The sequence below is a fragment of the Tursiops truncatus genome, chromosome 14 (genome assembly GCF_011762595.2).
Source record: "Tursiops truncatus isolate mTurTru1 chromosome 14, mTurTru1.mat.Y, whole genome shotgun sequence".
Taxonomy (NCBI): Eukaryota; Metazoa; Chordata; class Mammalia; order Artiodactyla; family Delphinidae; genus Tursiops; species Tursiops truncatus.
Window position 1 is genome coordinate 38078783 of NC_047047.1, and position 21789 is coordinate 38100571.

The following is a 21789-nucleotide window of genomic DNA, read 5'->3' on the forward strand; positions in this document are numbered from 1 at the left end:
CACCGACAACAAGCCCTCCCTATCTGCTCAAAGTCTTCAATCAGCTGTTCAGACTCTTATTCTTAAATATAAGCAGGCAGCCAAAGTTCAGCAGAAACCCGAGGAAAATCTTTATTGTGATAGAGATAAAACATAAACACACACACACACACAGTAACATAGGGGAAAGAAAAGACTACGTAGGAAAATGGAAACTTCAAAACAAAGTAATTTAGGGACTTCCCTAGTGATCCAGTGGGTAAGACTCCAAGCTACCAATGCAGGGGGCCCGGGTTCGATCCCTGGTCCGGGAACTAGATCCCGCATGCATGCCGCAACTAAAAGATCCTGCATGCTGCAACTAAGACCTGGCACAGCCGAAATAAACAAATAAATAAAAAACAAAGTAATTTACAATCATTAATGTCCTCGGATGGATCCTACAAGCTTCTAGAGAGGAAAACAAAACCAAAATAGGGCACATATAAAGGATCAAGAATCAAAACAGCTTCAGCCTTCACAGTGGCCATAATGGAAGCTAGAGACAACAGAGAAATCCCTTCAGATTTTTAAAGAAAAACAACTGCAAACTTGGAATTCTATATCCATACTATTATTCAAATTGAGATTAGAATTAAAGACATTTTCAGACACTCAAGGACCCACACTTTACCTCCCATGAGGCCTTTCTCAGGAAGCTACTAGATGTGCTTTACCTCTCCAAGAGAGTAAACCAAGAAAGAGGCAAATGTAGGGTACAGAAATAAGAAAGATCATAGGACTCCTCAGGAAAATACAGAACCCAGGGTAATTGTGCACCAGGCAAAGAGAGAAGCCAGTTCAGATTTGTGCAGCATGACTCAAGAGACTTCAACTGATGTTTTCTTATGGTATACCTTATTTTTAAGAAATCTGACAGTGCCTGGGTGAGTCTGGCCTAGGTTATTTGCTGTACTTGGCTTGTGAGACCATGTGCTGATGGTTTAGCTCTTTCCTTCTGCTCCCTGGATCTTTTGAGAACACACAAGTGTTCTGCTTTGACCTACTCCTGAGTGCTGAAGGATAGCCATAGGGAACTTAAAAGCGGAAAAGTCTAAGCAGCCCACTCCTCCTGTGTCACAGGCAGTATCCAGCTCTAGGAGCTGGCACATATTTTAAAATACATAAACTGTGGATAACTCTAGGTTTCCCAATATTTGCTCAGGGCCTTGCCCAATTACTATCTCCAGAAAAGGCTCTTGTAAAATTTCAGAGACAACGAAGCCTATGACCCACTGCCTCTTTTCAGCTTATCTTCTGGGACACCTCATCAAACAGTGGCAATTCTGCCTTCTGAATATAGTTACATTTCTGCATGATACCCTTTTATATTAATCATCTTCCATGCTCATTTATATGTATTTTTGATAAAACAAATTATTTCATTGAAAAAAATAACATCAAGTAGGCATGCAAGAATGGTTCAATACCAGAAGATCAATGTTATACTCTATATTACTATTACTAAAGGTCAAAAATCAAAAGACCATCTAAACAAAGGCACATTTAAATTATCAATAAAAGGGAACTTCTTTCAATAAAGACTAACTAGCATAAAACTCCAGCAAACATCACATTTAATAAAGCAACTTTAGATTCTGAAGTAGAAATAAGATAAAAATGCCAGCTACCACAACTACTGTCAAATACAGACTGGCAACCTGGCTGAAACAATAAAGAGGAAAGAAAGGTATAAGGACTGAAAATGAAGAAATAAAACTCATTATTTGCATTTGCATTTAGATAGACAACCAAAGAGAATCAATAACTTTAGAATTAAAAAGCATTCATCAAAGCTGGAAATACAAGATCAACATCAAGTTCAACATGATCAGAAATAACAGGATACCATTTTCAATGGCAATGAAAAGTATGAAGTACCTAGGAATTAGCCAAAAAAACAAATAAAAAACCCATAAACACATGATGTCCAGAATAAATGAAGAAAAAAATTATGTTCACAAATGTGATGATTTGACCTTGTAAAAATGTTAATTCTAAATTAATCTGCAAATTCAATTCAATTCCAATAAAAATCTCAGCAGCTTGTTTTGGGGAACTTCATAAACTGATACTAAAATGTATACATACATAGAATAAAAATCCACAAACAGCTAAGGTAATTTTAACAAAGTAGGACAAATAGATTCACCTATTAAGACATATTACAAACTTATATTAAAAGTGTTGTACTGGGAAAGGAATTGACATTTATCAATAAACAGAACAGAGAGCCCCAGTTTCATGCTTATGGAAACTTGGTATGTAATGAAATAGGAAAATATGGATTTAATAGATGGTGTTAGAAAAACTTACAACTCTACTCTGCATACCCAGCAGACATTCACACTCACAAGACCCAAAAGGCACCAAGGTCACTTAGCTTGCCAGAAAGGTATAGCACTGTAAACACAGCATATAGAGGAGAGCATCCACCTTAGGTAAGCCTCACATGCCACAGAAACCACTATGGTGTAAAAATCCCTAAAGGTGGGTTCCACATCTCCCCAAGGAGGAACAAGCTTGGTTATCAGTTGTACCTTACTCAGAGAAATCTCAAAGCCTGTGCTTTTTACAATAAAAAAATGTTGCTGGGTAAACAGCTGGCATTCCTTATTTATCTTAACCCACTGTTTCAAGGAAATAGTGCTAAGGAAAAAGTAAATCCAAGATAATTTTCCTCTAGAGAGAGAGAGAAGTGGTTTTCTTAATAACACTTTTCCCTTAATGATTAGCTGGAGAAAAAGTTGGATTCATACCTTATACTATATCCAAAAATAAACTCCAATTATATTAAATGTATATGGTAAAACTATAACACTGATAGAACAAGACCTAAAAAATACAAACAACTGGGGGCAAAATTCAAAATTTCTATTCCATAAAGGACACCAAAGACAAGAATTAATAAATGAAAAGCCTAAGTTATTTCCAACATCTGAACCTGACAAGGAAACATTATTTAGACTATATAAAGAATTTCTTGTACTATAATCAGCAAGAAAGAGAAAAGTCTAATAGAAAAATGGGCAAATTATAAGTATAGGCAATCCATAGACTGGAAAACCAGAATGACTAAAAAGCATATGCTTAGACTTACTAGTAATCAGATAATGCAGATTAAACAAAATACAATTTCATACATTATCAGATTAACAACAATCAGAAAATATCAAGTACTGCTGAAGATGTAGAGAAAATGAAATCATCATGTCTTGCTGGTGTAAGTGCAAATTGGTATAACCATCTCCAAGAACAATCCAGCATTACTAACTGAAATTAAATATGCATATACTCAAAACCCCAGCCATTCTACTCTAGGCCATATATACCAAAGAAACTACAGGGCAGGGTCATAGGAAGAAATGTACAAGTTTGTAGAAGTGGGAACAGCTGGAAATAACCTAAATATCTATGACTAGCGGAAAAGATAATCTATGGTATGTGAATACAATAGAATAACCATGCAGCAGTCAGAAGTATGCTATATACAGTAACATGAATAGTTCTTAAAAACCTAATATTTTATAAAAGTTAGAAGCAAAATGAAATTTATACCATAATATCATTTATATAAAATTTAAAATTTATACAAAATAAATGTTATTATATAGTTTTTCAAAGAAATATATCAAAAATTTGGAAGATGGCTTGGAAGGATAAACATTAAATATAGTAGAGAGTGGGGAGTATGGAATTGCAGGCAGGAGATGAAGAAAAACTATTAATGTAAAATGAAGCAGAACAAAAGTGTAGGTTTTCTAGACCAATGATACTGCTGTCATTAATAAAGAGTATAATTAATGATTGAGTCAATGCTGAGCACATGAAATCCTTAAAAAAAGAAATGATTTATATGAGGAGAGAAACATAGTTAAGTTAGACTAAAACATTTCTTCATTAAATGTGAAAAACTATCCATAGGGCATAATATAGTAAGTACCCCACAGGATTTGTGAGTTAGCGGTCTTTAAAAGAAACAGTTCATTCTCCCAAATAAGATAAGCTAAATAAAAACAACATACAATATGAAAGGACACTTAAAGGCAATGCTTAAAAAACAAAATTTCTTTGTGTTGAACAAATATTCCACTGCATTTTTCTAGGCTGTTCTGGTATTCAGTAAAATAATTTAAAATTACATTTTGGGCAAAGTTATAAGTACAAGTGAACTAATTTTAATTTTTAATTATGTGTGAATCTGAAATTTTACATTGATATAAATACCTTATGACATTTTAACAGGATGTAAGAAGTTTAAATATACATGAAAAAAATTACAAACAAGTAGTTGTCATAATCTCTTACTTTTGACTGTGTTTCATATTTTAAAAAAAGCACTCTCATGTGAGGCAGATGTAGTAGCTATCTCCAATGTTATCAATGAGGAAACTGAAAAATAATCTTACAGTAAGTAAGTAGTGGTGTCCAGACTAGAATCTAGGTCTCCCAAAACCTAGACTTGAGGCCTTATTTTTATTTAACTCACCTTCTAGATAATTTTTATATAAATGTAAATTTAATATTTTCTTTAAATCACAAGGAAATAGAGCAGACACATTGGTTTGCAGTAGTTAATATACACAATGATATGAAGAAAAATACAGAGACTTTTACATTAATTGCAATCCTGAAAAGAGTTAAGTTTGTCTTCAAAAAATGTCAATCAAGTTTAATATATTTTTATTTGTCCAGTAAAAGCAACTTAACAATCTATTAAAAATAAAATTTTAACTGCATTTAATATCATTCTTTTTTCTATTAAAGAAAGCACAAGATAAAGGACAGCAGTATTCAAGTAAATATATAATTATGACACACTGATAGACTAAATCAAGTACCTAAATGAAATGTTAAAACATGAAAATTTATAGTCCTCCTACCTTTTCCTTTCTACACTGATAAACTATAATCAGAAAAAAATTTTAAATGAAACCTGTTTTCTTGTTGTAACTTGTGATTTATTATTTTATTTAATTGAAAGTGTTTTAGTTTCAGTTAGTAATTTCTGTAAAGTAGCAGTCCTTAAATAAGTTCCTAAAAATAACAATATTGGAGCCTTAAACATTACATTTAGTCATCTAAAAAAGGTTACAAAACGTCTCTGCTTATTCTAGTCCTAAATTCCTTTTCTAGATTCTTAATAGAAAAGGAATTTTCAAACACAAATAGTTACCAGTCAGATAATATACATTGCAATTTAGCATTCTTAACCAAAAACAAACAAAACAAAACCAAAAACACCCTAAGAAAAGTCAATGTTTTTCTTTTTTTGGTCATGCCATGCAGGCATGTGGGATCTTAGTTCCCCGACCACCAGGGATGGAAGCCACGCCCGCTGCATTGGAAGCTCGGAGTCTTAACCACTGGACTACCAGGGATGTCCCAAGTCAAATTATTTTTGTCATTCATTCTGTACTATACTCTTCTCCCTATACATCTTTAATAGCAATCACAAGTACTATCTTAAAGACCCACCTTTTCTAATCTAAATAGCGCCGACTCAACATCTCACCTCTACTTCACTTCTAGTATTCAATTTAGATGTCTCAATGCCAAATTTAATAATTTATCAAAAATTGTTTCAATAACAAAATTTCCATAAATTACTTTCTAACAAACAAAGCAGAACCTCTAATTGTAGAACACAAATGGAAAATAATATATAAGTAACTTAATCCCCTTAACTTGAAGGTTTGAAGAACCAGGTGTTAGAAAAATATGCCTAAGATAAACAGATTTTACTATCTTATTACTTTTTCTGCACGGGGTCAACATTTGTATTTTAAATGATATATTAGTTATTATATTGTCTCAAAAGAGAGATTCCCAAGAAGCCTTTAGTAAAATTCTATGTTGATTATACACATACTTGGTTCCTAATGTTTTAGTTTGAACTGTTCTAGAATTACTTACTTGTTGAACATAAAGTCTGTAAGAAGAAAGATAAAAATACTAAATCAAAATCTTTATCAAATAATTCCAAGTTTTCAACAATATATGTAAATGTATTCTTGTATCCTGTATTTCTGATAGTATTATTTTTGTAGTATGATCACAGCAAGTACATGAATTTTCCAGTTTTGTGGGGAAATATTCAGTGTTCTGAAATTTAACTAGATTTAAAATCATTATTAAACAAAAAACAAGTCAAATAGCACTATCATATTCTAAATGGCAATTCAGCATTGTATTTAGCCTCAGTGGTAAAAACCACACCTAAAAGAAATGTGTACCCAATGTGACACACTCTCAATGTTTAAAGAACAGCCTGAATATGGAATTTTAAAAAGTTAATTATATTAGGTAGAAGCAGAGAATCTATGAAAAGATTTAAAATCGTTGCTGCTGGAACTGAGTTGGAAACTCAAAGGACTTGAGTCTTGGCTGCAGGAAAACAAAGTAAATCTTTCATATATGTATTCTGATTCACCCAGGATGAAAACTAATCATACTGTAAAGGGATGTGATCCTCTGAAGAAATGGAAATAATCTGTAAGAAAGATAAATTATAGCCTCTTTATTAGCAGGGAAAACTAAATTAGGGCTATATGTCACCCTGGAACCATTTCCTTCACAATGTTTCTAGTGACTTTTCCAAGATAAATTTTTAAAAAATACAATAAAAGATAAAAGTATCAATTGTCGGTGGGTGAAAACATATTACTACTGCCTAAAAAACCCAATACTGGATGTAATACACATCAGAAAATTTTTATTATTCTGTCTAAAGTTGTAGAAAAATTAGCCTTTTTGCCTGTTCTGATATTTATATGTTGTCACTCAACTTCTGAGGATTCCAAGTCAATTAATCTAGAATTTTAAAATGCATTAGTGATCCCTACTGTAGCAAACTGTGTATTCTATAGTTCATGAATCGTATTCTTTCAATAAACACAGGGTTTTAAATTAGATGATAATGATAGTCTCCATAATCTTAAAATCTAGGTAAAACAAATATCCTCATGGTCCAATAACAACTCGTAAAATGTAACCAGGTCACTAGACCAACATACTAGTGTACAACTTTAATAATTTCTAGCAACAAAACATCTGGAATAGCCATTAACAAATGTTTTCATTGGATTGAAGATGAATTTCTTTGTAAGAAGAAACTTTTAAAAAGTACTCTGAAGTATAGTTCAGCTGCAGGTAAACATGAAAGTTATCAAAGATCTTGTTTATCTCCATTTTTCCCAGTGGAATCAAGTGCAACTGGAACCTTATTAGTTTCAACAAAAACAGATTCAAAGGCAGCTTCCTGTTCATCCAAAGAATCAGCAGCTGTTGCTCCTTTAATTAGTGTTGTGTTGGTAAAAGACTGTTGCTGCTTGGAAATTTTACTGGATTCCACTGTTTTTCTACCTCTTCTTTTACCAAGAATTTTGACATAATTAGCAGGTATAAGTCCTGTTGTTTGACCATCAAGACTGGCCAGAAGCCAACCACGCACTCTGGGTTGCTGTTCTGATGGAAGAAAAGACAGCCTTGTAATTATCACATACTTTGAGGGTCCAACAGAATATTGATAATAAAATGTTAAGTAAAATCTCTGTTACACTTATATAATAAAATACATAAACAAATAGTGTACATGAATATTCAAAAAATCAAGATGAGTAGGTTTAAGTCTAGGATCCCTTCTTACAACTTACACTTTTAATTTTATATTTACTAAATATTTTTTCAGCCTTGAAGAACATGAAGTTTACATCAGTTGGTGCATTCATAGAGTAAAACGATTCAGTTCTATCAAAAGATGAAAATTAACATCAATGTCTTTCATATTTTAAATTGAAATTTAAGGAATGAATATCTCATTACTTCTCAATAGGATAAGTTAGGGGTAAGTATAGAAAATAAATATATACATTTACATAAGGCAGCTTTCTTTATATATTTTTAGCTGAAATATAAAATTCATTCTATATGATTGTGATGTATAATCCTGAAGGACAGTGAATGTTAATTTTAATCCAAAGTGGGCAAAAATTGAAGACCTCAGTTAACTATAGCCACATAAGAAAAAGTTAAAGGCAATACTCTAAGCTTAAAGTAGGAAAGATTATTTAAATATTCAGTTTTGTATTTTGATATTCTCCCACCTATTTTATCCATGTCTTTAAAAACCTGTTTAACTGTTAAGTTTTAGTTCAACACTATAATTTAGGCACAATATGACATTTTCATGTTTAATACTACTGTATAATAATAATTTAAAAAAAGTTAAATTAACCATGTCTGTGACTGATTTTGTTCTAAATGCCCACACATATTTTAATTGAGCAATGGAGGAAAGCAACAAAGCAAAGCCAAAGTGTTAAAAGGCACTATTAGTTGAAGAATAATCTGATATAAAATTTTTCTGGAATATTATAATTTAGTTGAAAGAAACCACATTTGATCTTTATTCTTTAATTAGATTTATTAAAACTAATTATCTGTATTTTCCTCTAACAATAAATCTTAAAAAGAAATAATTCTTTTGAAATCTAAAATAGTAAGTTACTATTTTCACTAGAAGAGAAACATGAGTATAATACCTAAAAGCCAGGATTTTTGAAAAGTTACATTTTATTTTATTATTTAAAAATTTTTCTTGGAAGCCTAGGTTTTGTGTGTGAAGAGATGAGGCAGAGATTTAGCAAATTTGATCCAAATTTTTCAATTATTTACACATTAAACTAATGATTTGAACATTGAAGTTATTTTTCCCTTATGTAAAGAGTGACTAACACCAATAAAAGGCTAAAGTTTCCATTAATAGATCACATGGAAATCAGCCAAAGTGGTTAAAAATACAGATTCTGAAGTTAGATAAACCTAGGTTCACAGTCCAGCTCCAACACACAGGACAATTTACTCATTCTGAATCTCTCTTTCCTCATGTGTAAAGCAGGAACAGGATAATAACAGTACTCACTTTACAGCATTATTATAAGGTTTAAACGAAATATGTAAAGTACAGTGTCTAGTACATTTTTTTTTCTTTTTTTTGGCCGCCCCATGGCTTGCGGGATCTTAATTCCCCAACCAGGGATTGAACCTGGGCCCTTGGCAGTGAGAGCGTGGAGTCCTAACCACTGGACCGCCAGGGAATTCCCCCTAGTACATAATAAGCAGTCTATAAATGACAGCTGTTATTATTGTTATTAGTATCTTTACCAACAAAATGTGACTTTTCGTGGCAAACCTGAATCCCAACAAATACACAAAAAATCTTTTTTTTGTAAATCCACAAAAATTCTGATCATTACTGGGGAAAGGTGGAGGAAAAGGCCATTTTGTCTGGAGCCATTAAAAACTATTAGTGACCTCGTCTGAAAATTAATCTGAATGCCTATAAATTTCTTGCTGAGGTTCTTTAATACGTCATGACAGTAATTCCTAAATATTCATGTTGAAGTTTCTAAAGTAAAGATTATTCAAGTAAAAAAGAAAGCAATACTAGTCCCAGCATTAAAAGACCAATAGGGATGCTTAGATGATGCTAGACAATTACTTTGGTTTATTAGATTTGTTACACTTAGCGCTAACCTCATGTTTTGGGGTGGTGATTAAAAGTGTTTTGAGTTTAGAAGAGATTATATAAAAAAAATCTTTCCTTATCTCAGTGAAATATTATTGGAACAACTCTGTTGGGACATTTTTCTCCCACTCCCCCAGATTTAGAAGGTCTACATTGACAAAGAGAAATCCTAGTAACTACTTCTGAGTTAACTAACGGTGACCAAGATCCTTTAATGCAGTTTTTAATATTACATTTACAAATTCTAAAAATGCACAGATAATTCCAATTTATTCATGTTTTGTTACCTTTGAGAGCTAAGTTTAGCATATCACCAGCACGGAAAGAAATTTCTTCTTCGGATACAGCAACAAAATCATATTCTGCTCTAGCAACTACATGGTCATCCTCACCACTTGCCCAGTTGGTATTGTCTATAAACCAAATTAAGAATTAAGATTAGGTTAGTAAAACTTAAAAAGAAAAAAGATATTTCAGTGGCTATGTTTTGCAAACTGTATAAACTTATTTGCCAAGATAAAAGTTCCCCTCAAAGTAAATTCCACAATTAACACTACGTAAAATCAACAATATGTTCATTACGATACCTATTATAAACTTTTTCCTATTCTTTAAGCTCCAAATTCTAGTTCCCTTACTTTAAGCCAGGGGTCAGCAATTTTTTTGTAGAGTAAAAAGATTTTTGATAGTAAATATTTTAGGCTTTGTAGGCCATGAGGCAAAATTGAACATGTTGTGTAGTTTCTTATATAAAGAGAGAAAAAAATTTTCCATAAATTTTATGAAAAATTCAAAATATAACAATTGAATTCTTTTTTTGTAATATAGGTCTACTACAAAGAACGGAATCTTTTTGGGATAGGATAATATTTCACTTAATTTGGGGTTCAAAGGTAGTGTTTTCTATCATCAATATCAATTGCAAATATTCATCTGTTAATGCTAATTTGTAATGAGATTTGAGGTATTTCATTTTGAAAATGTTTTTTCACATAGATATGTATTGCCAAATTCTGATATCAATACATTGAACATGTGGTTTTAATTGAGCATATTCATCCTAAGAAGATGAATAGAGTAGAATTCTGTTAAATTCCTTCAATGTTAACCTTTTAACATGTCCTTACATTAGATACTAATCACTTCCAAATGAAGACTAAATGGAAACTCCTCAATGGCAGTTAAATGGATTTTGAAATATGGACATTTCCTTCGCACGTGCATGGAGGTCCAAAAACACTTCTGAATTGTAGTTTGAGCTTGAAAAGTCTATCTGCTGCAAATTTATGTGGGAAGGGAAATCTTGTTTCTTTAACTTTTGACAACCTGGGTGGGGGGTGTATAAAGCAGTGTGACATTATTTGTGATTCAAACAATATTAGTTGTTGTCAAAATAACTTCACTCCAATGTAAGTTTCAAAATATAATTGCTATTCTGCCTTACAGTTTTAGGTTGAATTCATTAAGAAGACTACCAAATCTGCAGCAAAAGCTGATTTCCAAAGCCATTAAACGTTTTCTAAGAGTGGCTGATGGTGGTTCTTGTTTTTCAGAAAAATATCAGTCTTGGCCTTGATCCCTCAAAAAGAGTAATAAAACTTAACCACTGACTGCTTAGCCATCTCACTGCTGTGTGGTAGGGCAAGTCAGGATCTTCAGCTTCTACTTCTGACAAAAATTCATAGAACTTACAATAGTTACGTCCACAAGGGTGACTGAAATTCACCTTTGACATTACTAATTCAGTAACACATGACAAATTCAAATATTTTCTGCAATGTACCTGCTGATGAAGAATACAATGAATAACTATAGGCTTTAAAAACCTTATATTTTCAAAACTGTAAATTTTGTCCAACTAAGCCTTTTTCTGTTCCACACAAATTTTTACCACCATCAGTCACAACATATCTTTGCAGATTAGTGTTTTTTCCAAATTCTTTGAAGATATTCTTGTTTGTAGTTGTTCCATGCAGACTATTCACAGAGGCTACATCTTCAGCCACTTCAAATTCAACACTGACTCTTCCAATAAACCACTGAGCAGTAACAATATCTACTGGGTCACCATGAGCCAAGTAAATCCATTTGAACTCATCTGCCTTGTTTTAAAATGACTATTAAAATGATGTTTCAAATACTCTTTAAGAAACTGTTCTCCCTGAAAGGTTAACAGTCTTAAACAAGTTTACTTTCTCTGACACATTTCCTTGGCTGTTGCAATAACCACTGGTAAACAGATTTCCTTGCTAATCTGACAAATGAGCCTCTCAGAAACTTATTTTGGTTGCAGGCTTATTTTTTCTTCTTTTGCTTATTTATTTGTTTATGGCTGCATTGAGTCTTCGTTGCTGCGTGCCTGCTTTCTCTAGTTGCGGCGAGCAGGGGCTACTCTTTGTTGCAGCGCACAGGCTTCTCATTGCGGTGGCCGCTCTTGTGGAGCACAGGCTCTGGGCGCGCGGGCTTCAGTAGTTGTGGCACACGGGCTCAGTCATTGTGGCTCGTGGGCTCTAGAGCACAGGCTCAGTAGTTGGGGCACACGGGCTTAGTTGCTCTGTGGCATGTGGGATCTTCGCGGACCAGGGCTTGAACCCATGTCCCCTGCATTGGCAGGCGGATTCTTAACCACTGTGCCACCAGGGAAGCCCCTTCTTTTGCTCCTTCCCCTGACCCCTTTTGGGTGAGGAAATTCTGCTATGATGCGCTATTCCATTTTAAATTTTCTAATTTTTCTGACTGTTGACTTCCTGTGAGTTGGGAATATTGTGATGAGTGCTCAGTCTGCTAATGTTGATGTACTGGGTTGGCCAAAGAGTTTGTTTTTTTCCTGTAAGATGGCTCTAGTAGTGCTTAGTTGTCTTTAACTTCATTTGAAACAATTTTGTTAGACTGTTTTGTGACAGCTGTTATATTAGCAAAAAAAAAAAAACTTATCAAAATTGGTGAATTTTTGTGTAGCCATTTTAATATTGAGGATGGAAGGAAAAAAGCAACGTTTTCGGCATATTATGTTTTATTACTTCAAGAAAGGTAAAAACACAACTGAAGTGCAAAAAAAGATTTGTGCAGTGTATGGAGAAGGTGCTGTGACTGATCGAATGTGTGTCAAAAGTGGTTTGCGAAGTTTCGTGCTGGCGATTTCTCGCTGGATGATGCTCCACGGTCGGGTAGACCAGTTGAAGTTGATACCCATCAAATTGAGACATTAAGTGAGAACAATCAATGTTACACCACGCGGGAGAGAGCTGACATACTCAAAATACCCAAATCAAACGTTGAAAATCATTTGCACCAGCTTGGTTATGTTAATCGCTTTGATGTTTGGGTTCCACGTAAGTTAAGAGAAAAAAACCTTCTTGACCATATTTCCACATGTGATTCTCTACTTAAACGTAATGAAAATGTTCCGTTTTTAAAACAAATTATGATGGGCGATGAAAAGTGGATACTGTACAATAATGTGGAACGGAAGAGATCGTGGGGCATGTGAAATAAACCACCACCAACCACACCAAAGGCTGGTCTTCATCCAAAGGTGATGTTGGGACCTCTCTGGTGGCGCGGTGGTTAAGACTCCACACTCCCAATGCAGGGGGCCTGGGTTTGATCTCTGGTGAGGGAACTAGATCCCACATGCATGCCACAACTAAGAGTTCACATGCCACAACTAAGGACCCCATGTGCTGCAACCAAGGGGTGGGTGAGCCGCAACTAAGGAGCCCGTGAGCTGCAACTAAGAGCTGGTGCAACCAAATAAAAAAAAATAAATATTAAAAAAAGAAAAAAAAAAAACAAAGAAAGTGATGTTGTGCATAAGGTGGGATTGGAAGGGAGTCCTCTATTATGAGTTCCTTGCGGAAAACCAAACGATTAATTCCAACAAGTACTGCTCACAATTAGACCAACTGAAAGCAGCACTCTATGAAAATCGTCCGGAATTAGTCAACAGAAAACACATAATCATCCATCAGGATAACGCAAGACCACATGTTTCTTTGATGGCCAGGCAAAAGCTGTTAGAGCTTGGCTGGGAAGTTCTGATTTACCCATGGTATTCACCAGACATGGCACCTTCATTCAGATTTCCATTTATTTCAGTCCTTACAAAATTCTCTTAATGGAAAAAGTTTCAATTCCCTGGCAGACTGTAAAAGGCACCTGGAACAGTTCTTTGCTCAAAAAGATAAAAAGTTTTGGGAAGATGGAATTATGAAGTTGCCTGAAAAACGGCAGAAGGTAGTGGAACAAAATGGTGAATATGTTGTTCAATAAAGTTCTTGGTGAAAATGAAAAATGTGTCTTTTATTTTTACTTAAAAACCAAAGGAGGACTTCCCTGGTGGCGCAATGGTTGAGAATCCTCCTGCCAATGCAGGGGACACAGGCTCAAGCCCTGGTCCGGGAAGATCCCACATGCCGCAGAGCAACTAAGCCCATGTGCCACAACTACTAAGCCTGCGCTCTAGAGCCCACAAGCCACAACTACTGAGCCCATGTGCCACAACTATTGAAGCCCATGTGCCTAGAGCCTGTGCTCCTCAATGAGAAGCTACCGCAGTGAGAAACACGTGCACCACAACGAAGAGTAGCCTCCGCTCACCGCAACTAGAGAAAGCCTGCATGCAGCAACAAAGACCCAAAGCGGCCAAAATAAATAAATAAAATTTAAAAAAAACACAACAAAAACCAAAGGAACTTTTTGGCCAATGCAATATATTGTAATCCTTTAACATAGCTATGTTGTCACTGCATAATAAATGTAACAATGGTTTACCACCTAATTCAGTAACAAAATAATCCAGACTATACTGTGCCTTAAAAGTGTGACTTTCAAAGTCCACTTCACTCTTCTTTTCTTTGTGGCATGTACGTACTCATAATAAAAATATATATTGCAGTATAGCAGTACATGTGGCACTCAATACATTGCCAAGTTATGTTACTGAGATCTGCAGTGTGCAGAACAAGTGCAAAGCAATGGGAGTGCCAACATAGATAGGATCTCTATGTTACAAACTACTCAACTCTGGTCTTTCAGTACAAAAGTAGCCATAACAATACATACATGAATGAATGTGGCTGTGTTCTAATAAAACTTTACTAATGGACACAGATATTTGAATTACATATAATTTTAACATGTCACAAATAGTACTCTTTTGGATTTTACTGTAAAAACCATTCTTAGTTTGTGGGCTGTACAAAGACAGGAGCAAGGCAGATCTTGCTGACAGGTTATCGTTTGCTGACCCCTGTCCTAAGCAGCTAAGAAGTCATAGGGCCTAAGCTTCCTCAGTTCCGCTTTTCCTCAAAAATCTCTTAGTATCATTACCCATTGCTCCCTCTTTGGCCTCAGATAAAAAAATCGCCCCTCCTTTTCACCTGCCTTGGATCGTATCTTCTCCCACCTCTTACAGGAGGCTTCATCTTTTGACTCCTGTTTCTCCCTCCTCGAATATCAATCCTTCTCTACAGACTCCTTTCTTTCAGCCTAAAAACATTCCCAGATTTTACTTCATAAAAGACAAAGCACAACAAAAAAACGGAAAACTACCACATCAACTTGCTTTTACCCAAGCAGCCTGTTGATTTTTCTTCCTCCATTCATTGTTAATCTTTTCTTTTTTCACACCTTCTGATTTTATATACCCTTTATACTCTTCCATGGTTTCTGTCTCCTCTACTTTACTAAAATTGCTTGCTGGAGCTGATGACCTCCAATTGCCAAATCTGATGACCTTTTTTCAATTCTCGATCTCATCTTACTACAGCATCTGACACCAGGCATCATCCTTCTCCCCCTTCTTGAAATTTCCTCCTTTCACCTTCACTTCTATAACACAGGATTAACATAGTTCTACTTCTGCTCTTCCTGGTTTCCATCTTAGTTCCTCTTTCTCTCTACCACTGCAATATCATCCACTAACACTATTTCAACTCTCACTTTTATGTGGATGACTCTTAAATATTTCATTTTTCACCTCTTTCCTAAGATCCTTTCCTGCCTTTTAAACTGCTTTCTGAAACTTTCTCAAGTTCCATTTGAATGTCCCACTGGCACAACCAAACTCAATATAGCTCTAATGAAATGAATGATAATCATTCACAAACCAGTTGTTCCATGTGATTTCTCTGTATTTATTTTATTGACTTTACCTTCAAATAAATATCCAGAATGTGACCCACCTCAGAACCTGCATCACTGTGACCCAGAGCCAAGCCACCACCATTTCCCACTTGAATTATTATAACGGCCTCTTGATTCTCCAGACTGGTCTCTTTGGCCCTAGCTCTACCTAAAATTCATTCTCAGGAAAAAGATTTTTTTTTAAACCTAAGTCAGATCATATCACTCCTTTGCTCAAAATTCTGCCATGGCTTCACATTTCAGAATAAAAGCCAAAGTTCTTTAAAATGTCTACAAGGCTTATACCATCTACACTCTGTACTTTTCCCTCCTTCATCTCCTGGTACTCTGACTTTGCTCCATTCGTACTGGCCTCTTGTCGTTCATGTGACATGCCAGGCACACTGCCACTTATGCAGTTCTGCTGTTCCCTATGCCTCCAGCAGTTCCCTCATTCAGCTTACCCCCTTTATCTCCTTCAGAGAGGCCTTCCCTGTGTGTAGCTCTGTAACCCCATTTCCTACCACTGGCACTCTGCAACACTCTTCCCTGCTTTATTTTCTTCCTATGGCACTTATTACCTTGTGACTTACTATATATTTGACTTAGTTGTTTATTGCTGTCTCTACCCACTAGTCACAAGGGCAGGAATTTTTAAAATCTGTTTTACTCACTGCTATATCCCTAGATCCTAGAACTGTGTCTGGTATGTAGTAGGCACTCAACAAATATTTGTTAACAAATACAACATTATCCCGCTCATAACTCAATTTAAAAGGTCTAGGGCATTTCAATTACTCCCTTCCCTTTACGAACTCCATCTAGCTAGTAACTAAATCTGTTACGTCTATTATATCTTTGCTGCTTTTCACATACCCTAGTTCAGGTCTTCATTATTTCTCATCCATTCAAATGCAAAAGCATCATAAGTGATGTCCCTAAATTAATAAATATTTATTAAGCACCTTGGATATGCTGGTCAGGTTGTTAGCTTTCGGGAATACAATGGTAAGTATAACCCAAAATTGTTTATTAATCCTACCATCCAATTTCAACCTGTGTTAACCTGCACTGACCTATTTTAAACACTTAAGACAGACTGACCTCTTTACAGCACTGTTTATATGTACGTCACAAGCCTGCTTTAAAAAACAAAAACAAAAGCAGACAACCAAAAAACCATCTTTTCCTTACTAAATGAAGATTAAGTATTGTCATGGAAATTAAGATCTTCCATTACTAGGCTCCAATCTAATTTCTCATCCTTACTTCTTAATATCCTTCTATTCAATACTATAGGACAGCTGATGAACAAATCTCATATTTCCTACCTATATACTTTTGTTCAAGCTACTCCATCTGCCTCAGTCTTTTTTTTTTTTCCTATGTAACTGATGGAATGTTACCTATCTTTCAAAAATCTAACTTAGATGCTACTTCTTTCTGGATACGAAGAGTCAAAAAATGTCAGCTTCACTTCTGAGCTGAGATAATACTCTGTACCAGTTGACAGAGTAGAGGCTTAACAGTCAAATATGCCTGTTTTTGTTTCTGGTCTGGCTTATTAAAGATGTGACCTTAAGCAAGAGACTTCTCTGAACCTCAGTTTTATCACTTGTAAAATGAGGATAATTTCTCTTAGAATTGTTGTAAGAATTAAATGAGTAAAATACACAAAATACTTAGCACAGTGTCTTGCATATAAAAAAGGCTCAATAAGAAGGAAGAAGAACTACAGTCCTGCAGCCTGTGAAACAAAAACCACATTCACAAGATGAAAAGGCAGAGGGCTATATACCAGATGAAGGAACAAGATAAAACCCTAGAAAAACAACTAAATGAAGTGGAGATAGGCAACTTTCCAGAAAAAGAATTCAGAATAACGATAGTGAAGATGATCCAGGACCTCGGAAAAAGAATGGAGGCAAAGATAGAGAAGATGTAAGAAATGTTTAACAAAGACCTAGAAGAATTAAAGAACAAACAAACAGAGATGAACAATACAATAACTGAAATGAAAACTATACTAGAAGGAATCAATAGCAGAATAACTGAGGCAGAAGAACGAATAAGTGATCTGGAAGACAGAATGGTGGAATTCACTGCTGCGGAACAGAATACAGAAAAAAGAATGAAAAGAAATGAAGACAACCTAAGAGACCTCTGGGACAACATTAAACGCAATAACATTTCCAGTATAGGGGTCCCAGAAGGAGAAGAGAGAGAGAAAGGACCCGAGAAAATATCTGAAGAGATTATAGTCGAAAACTTCCCTAACATGGGAAAAGAAATAGCCACCCAAGCCCAGGAAGCAGAGAGAGTCCCATACAGGATAAACCCAAGGAGAAAAACACGGAGACACAGAGTAATCAAACTGGCAAAAATTAAAGACATAGAAAAATTATTGAAAGCAGCAAGGGAAAACAACAAATAACATACAAGGGAACTACCATAAGGTTAACAGCTGATTTCTCAGCAGAAACTCTACAAGCCAGAAAGGAGTGGCATGATATACTTAAAGTGATGAAAGGGAAGAACCTAAAACCAAGATTACTCTACCCAGCAAGGATCTCATTCAGATTCAATGCAGAAATCAAAAGCTTTACAGACAAGCAAAAGCTAAGAGAATTCAGCACCACCAAACCAGCTCTACAACAAACACTAAAGGAACTTCTCTAAGTGGGAAACACAAGAGAAGAAAAGGACCTACAAAAACAAAAACAAAACAATTAAGAAAATGGTAATAAGAACATACATATCGATAATTACCTTAAACGTGAATGGATTAAATGCTCCAACCAAAACACAGGCTTGCTGAATGGATACAAAAACAATACCCATATATATATATACTGTCTACAAGAGACCCACTTCAGACCTAGGGACACATACAGACTGAAAGTGAGGGGATGGAAAAAGATATTCCATGCAAATGGAAATCAAAAGAAAGCTGGAGTAGCAACACTCATATCAGATAAAATAGACTTTAAAAAAAAGAATGTTACAAGAGGCAAGGAAGGACACTACATAATGATCAAGGGATCAGTACAAAAAGAAGATAAAACAATTATAAATACATATGCATCCAATGTAGGAGCACCTCAATATATAAGGCAACTGCTAACAGATCTAAAAGAGGAAATCGACAGTAACACAATAATAGTGGGGGACTTTAACACCTCACTTATACCAATGGACAGATCATCCAAACAGAAAATTAATAAGGAAACAGAAGCTTTAAACGACACAATAGACCAGATATATTTAATTGATATTTATAGGACATTCCATCCAAAAACAGCAGATTACACTTTCTTCTCAAGTGTGCACGGAACACTCTCCATGATAGATCACATCTTGGGTCACAAATCAAGCCTCAGTAAATTTAAGAAAACTGAAATCATATCAAACATCTTTTCCAACCACAACGCTCTGAGATTAGAAATCAATTACAGGGAAAAAAACGTAAAAAGCACAAACACATGGAGGCTAAACAATACGTTACTAAATAACCAAGAGATCACTGAAGAAATCAAAGAGGAAATAAAAAAATACCTAGAGACAAATGACAGTGAAAACACGACGATCCAAAACCTATGGGATGCAGCAAAAGCAGTTCTAAGAGGGAAGTTTATAGCTATACAAGCCTACCTCAAGAAACAAGAAAAATCTCAAATAAACAATCTAACATTACACCTAAAGGAACTAGAGAAAAAAGAACAAACAAAACCCAAAGTTAGCAGAAGGGAAGAAATCATAAAGATCAGAGCAGAAGTAAATGAAATAAAAACAAAGAAAACAATAGCAAACATCAACAAAACTAAAAGCTGGTTCTTTGAGAAGATAAACAAAATTGATAAACCATTAGCCAGACTCATCAAGAAAAAGAGGGAGAGGACTCAAATCAATAAAATTAGAAATGAAAGAGGAGAAATCACAACTGACACTGCAGAAATACCAAGGATTATAAGAGATTACTACAAGCAACTCTATGCCAATAAAATGGACAACCTGGAAGAAATGGACAAATTCTTAGAAATGTATAACCTTCCAAGACTGAACCAGGAAGAAATAGAAAATATGAACAGACCAATCACAAGTAATGAAATTGAAACTGTGATTAAAAATCTTCCAACAAACAAAAGTCCAGGACAGATGGCTTCACAGGTGTATTCTATCAAACAGAGAAGAGCTAACACCCATCCTTCTCAAACTCTTCCAAAAAACTGCAGAGGAAGGAACACTCCCAAACTCGTTCTATGAGGCCACCATCACCCTGATACCAAAACCAGAAAAAGATACTACAAAAAAATAAAATTACACACCAATATCACGGATACATATAGATGCAAAAATCCTCAACAAAATAGAATGCAACAACACATTAAAAGGATCATACACCATGATCAAGTGGGATTTATCCCAGGGATGCAAGGATTCTTCAATATATGCAAATCAATCAATGTGATACACCATATTAACAAATTGAAGAAGAAAAACCATATGATCATCTCAATAGATGCAGAAAAAGCTTTTGACAAAATTCAACACCCATTTATGATAAAAACTCTCCAGAAAGTGGGCATACAGGGAACCTACCTCAACATAATAAAGGCCATTTATGACAAACCCACAGCAAACATCATTCTCAATGGTGAAAAACTGAAAGCATTTCCTCTAAGATCAGGAACAAGACAAGGATGTCCACTCTCACTACTAGTAGTCAACATAGTTTTGGAAGTCCTAGCCACGGCAATCAGAGAAGAAAAAGAAAGAAAAGGAATACAAATTGGAAAAGAAGAAGTAAAACTGTCACTGTTTGTGGATGACATGATACTATACATAGAGAATCCTAAAGATGCCACCAGAAAACTACTAGAGATAATCAATGAATCTGGTAAAGTTGCAGGATACAAAATTAATGCACAGAAATCTCTGGCATTCCTATACACTAATGATGAAAAATCTGAAAGAGAAATTAAGGAAACACTCCCATTTACCATTGCAACAAAAAGAATAAAATACCTAGGAATAAACCTACCTAGGGAGACAAAAGACCTGTATGCAGAAAACTGTAAGACACTGTTGAAAGAAATTAAAGATGATACCAACAGATGGACAGATATTCAATGTTCTTGGATTGGAAGAATCAATATTGTGAAAATGACTATACTACCCAAAGCAATCTACAGATTCAATGCAATCCCTACCAAATTACCAATGGCATTTTTTACAGAACTAGAACAAAAAATCTTAAAATTTGTATGGAGACACAAAAGCCCCGAATAGCCAAAGCAGTCTTGAGGGAAAAAAACGGAGCTCGAGGAATCAGACTCCCTGACTTGAGACTATACTACAAAGCTACAGTAATCAAGACAATATGGTACTGGCACAAAAACAGAAATATAGATCAATGGAACACGATAGAGAGCCCAGAGATAAACCCTTACACCTATGGTCAACTAATCTATGACAAAGGAGGCAAGGATATACAATGGAGAAAAGACAGTCTCTTCAATAAGTGGTGCTGGGAAAAGTGGACAGCTACATGTAAAAGAATGAAATTAGAACACTACCGAACACCATACACAAAAATAAACTCAAAATGGATTCGAGACCTAAATGTAAGACCGGACACTATAAAACTCTTAGAGGAAAACATAGGAAGAACACTCTCTGACATAAATCATGGCTAGATCTTTTTTAATACACTTCCTAGAGTAATGGAAATAAAAACAAAAATAAACAAATGGGACGTAATGAAACTTAAAAGCTTTTGCAAAGCAAAGGAAACTACAAACAAGACAAAAAGACTACCCTCAGAATGGGAGAAAATATTTGCAAATGAATCAATGGACAAAGGATTAATCTCCAAAATATATAAACAGCTCATGCAACTCAATATTAAAAAAAAAAAACCCAATTCAAAAATGGGCAGAAGACCTAAATAGACATTTCTCCAAAGAGGACATACAGATGGCCAAGAGGCACATGAAAAGCTGCTCAATAACACTAATTATTAGAGAAATGCAAATCAAAACTACAATGAGGTATCACCTCACACCATTTAGAATGGGCATCATCAGAAAATCTACAAACAACAAATGCTGGAGAGG

At 34.9% G+C, this 21789-nt stretch overlaps 1 protein-coding gene across 1 annotated transcript in view; it reads right to left on the reverse strand.

The window, feature by feature from the left end:
- Positions 1-1578: 1578 nt before the first annotated feature.
- The window catches only part of PEX13 (peroxisomal biogenesis factor 13), a 38607-nt gene continuing 18396 nt past the window's right edge, over positions 1579-21789 (reverse strand). Inside the window, exons 3-4 of the mRNA XM_019942949.3 lie at positions 9835-9960; positions 1579-7485 (exon numbers count right to left, since the gene is read on the reverse strand). Of these exons, the coding sequence (XP_019798508.1) occupies positions 7187-7485; positions 9835-9960 (425 nt within the window). The 3' untranslated portion in view covers positions 1579-7186. The remainder of the gene's footprint in view (positions 7486-9834; positions 9961-21789) is intronic.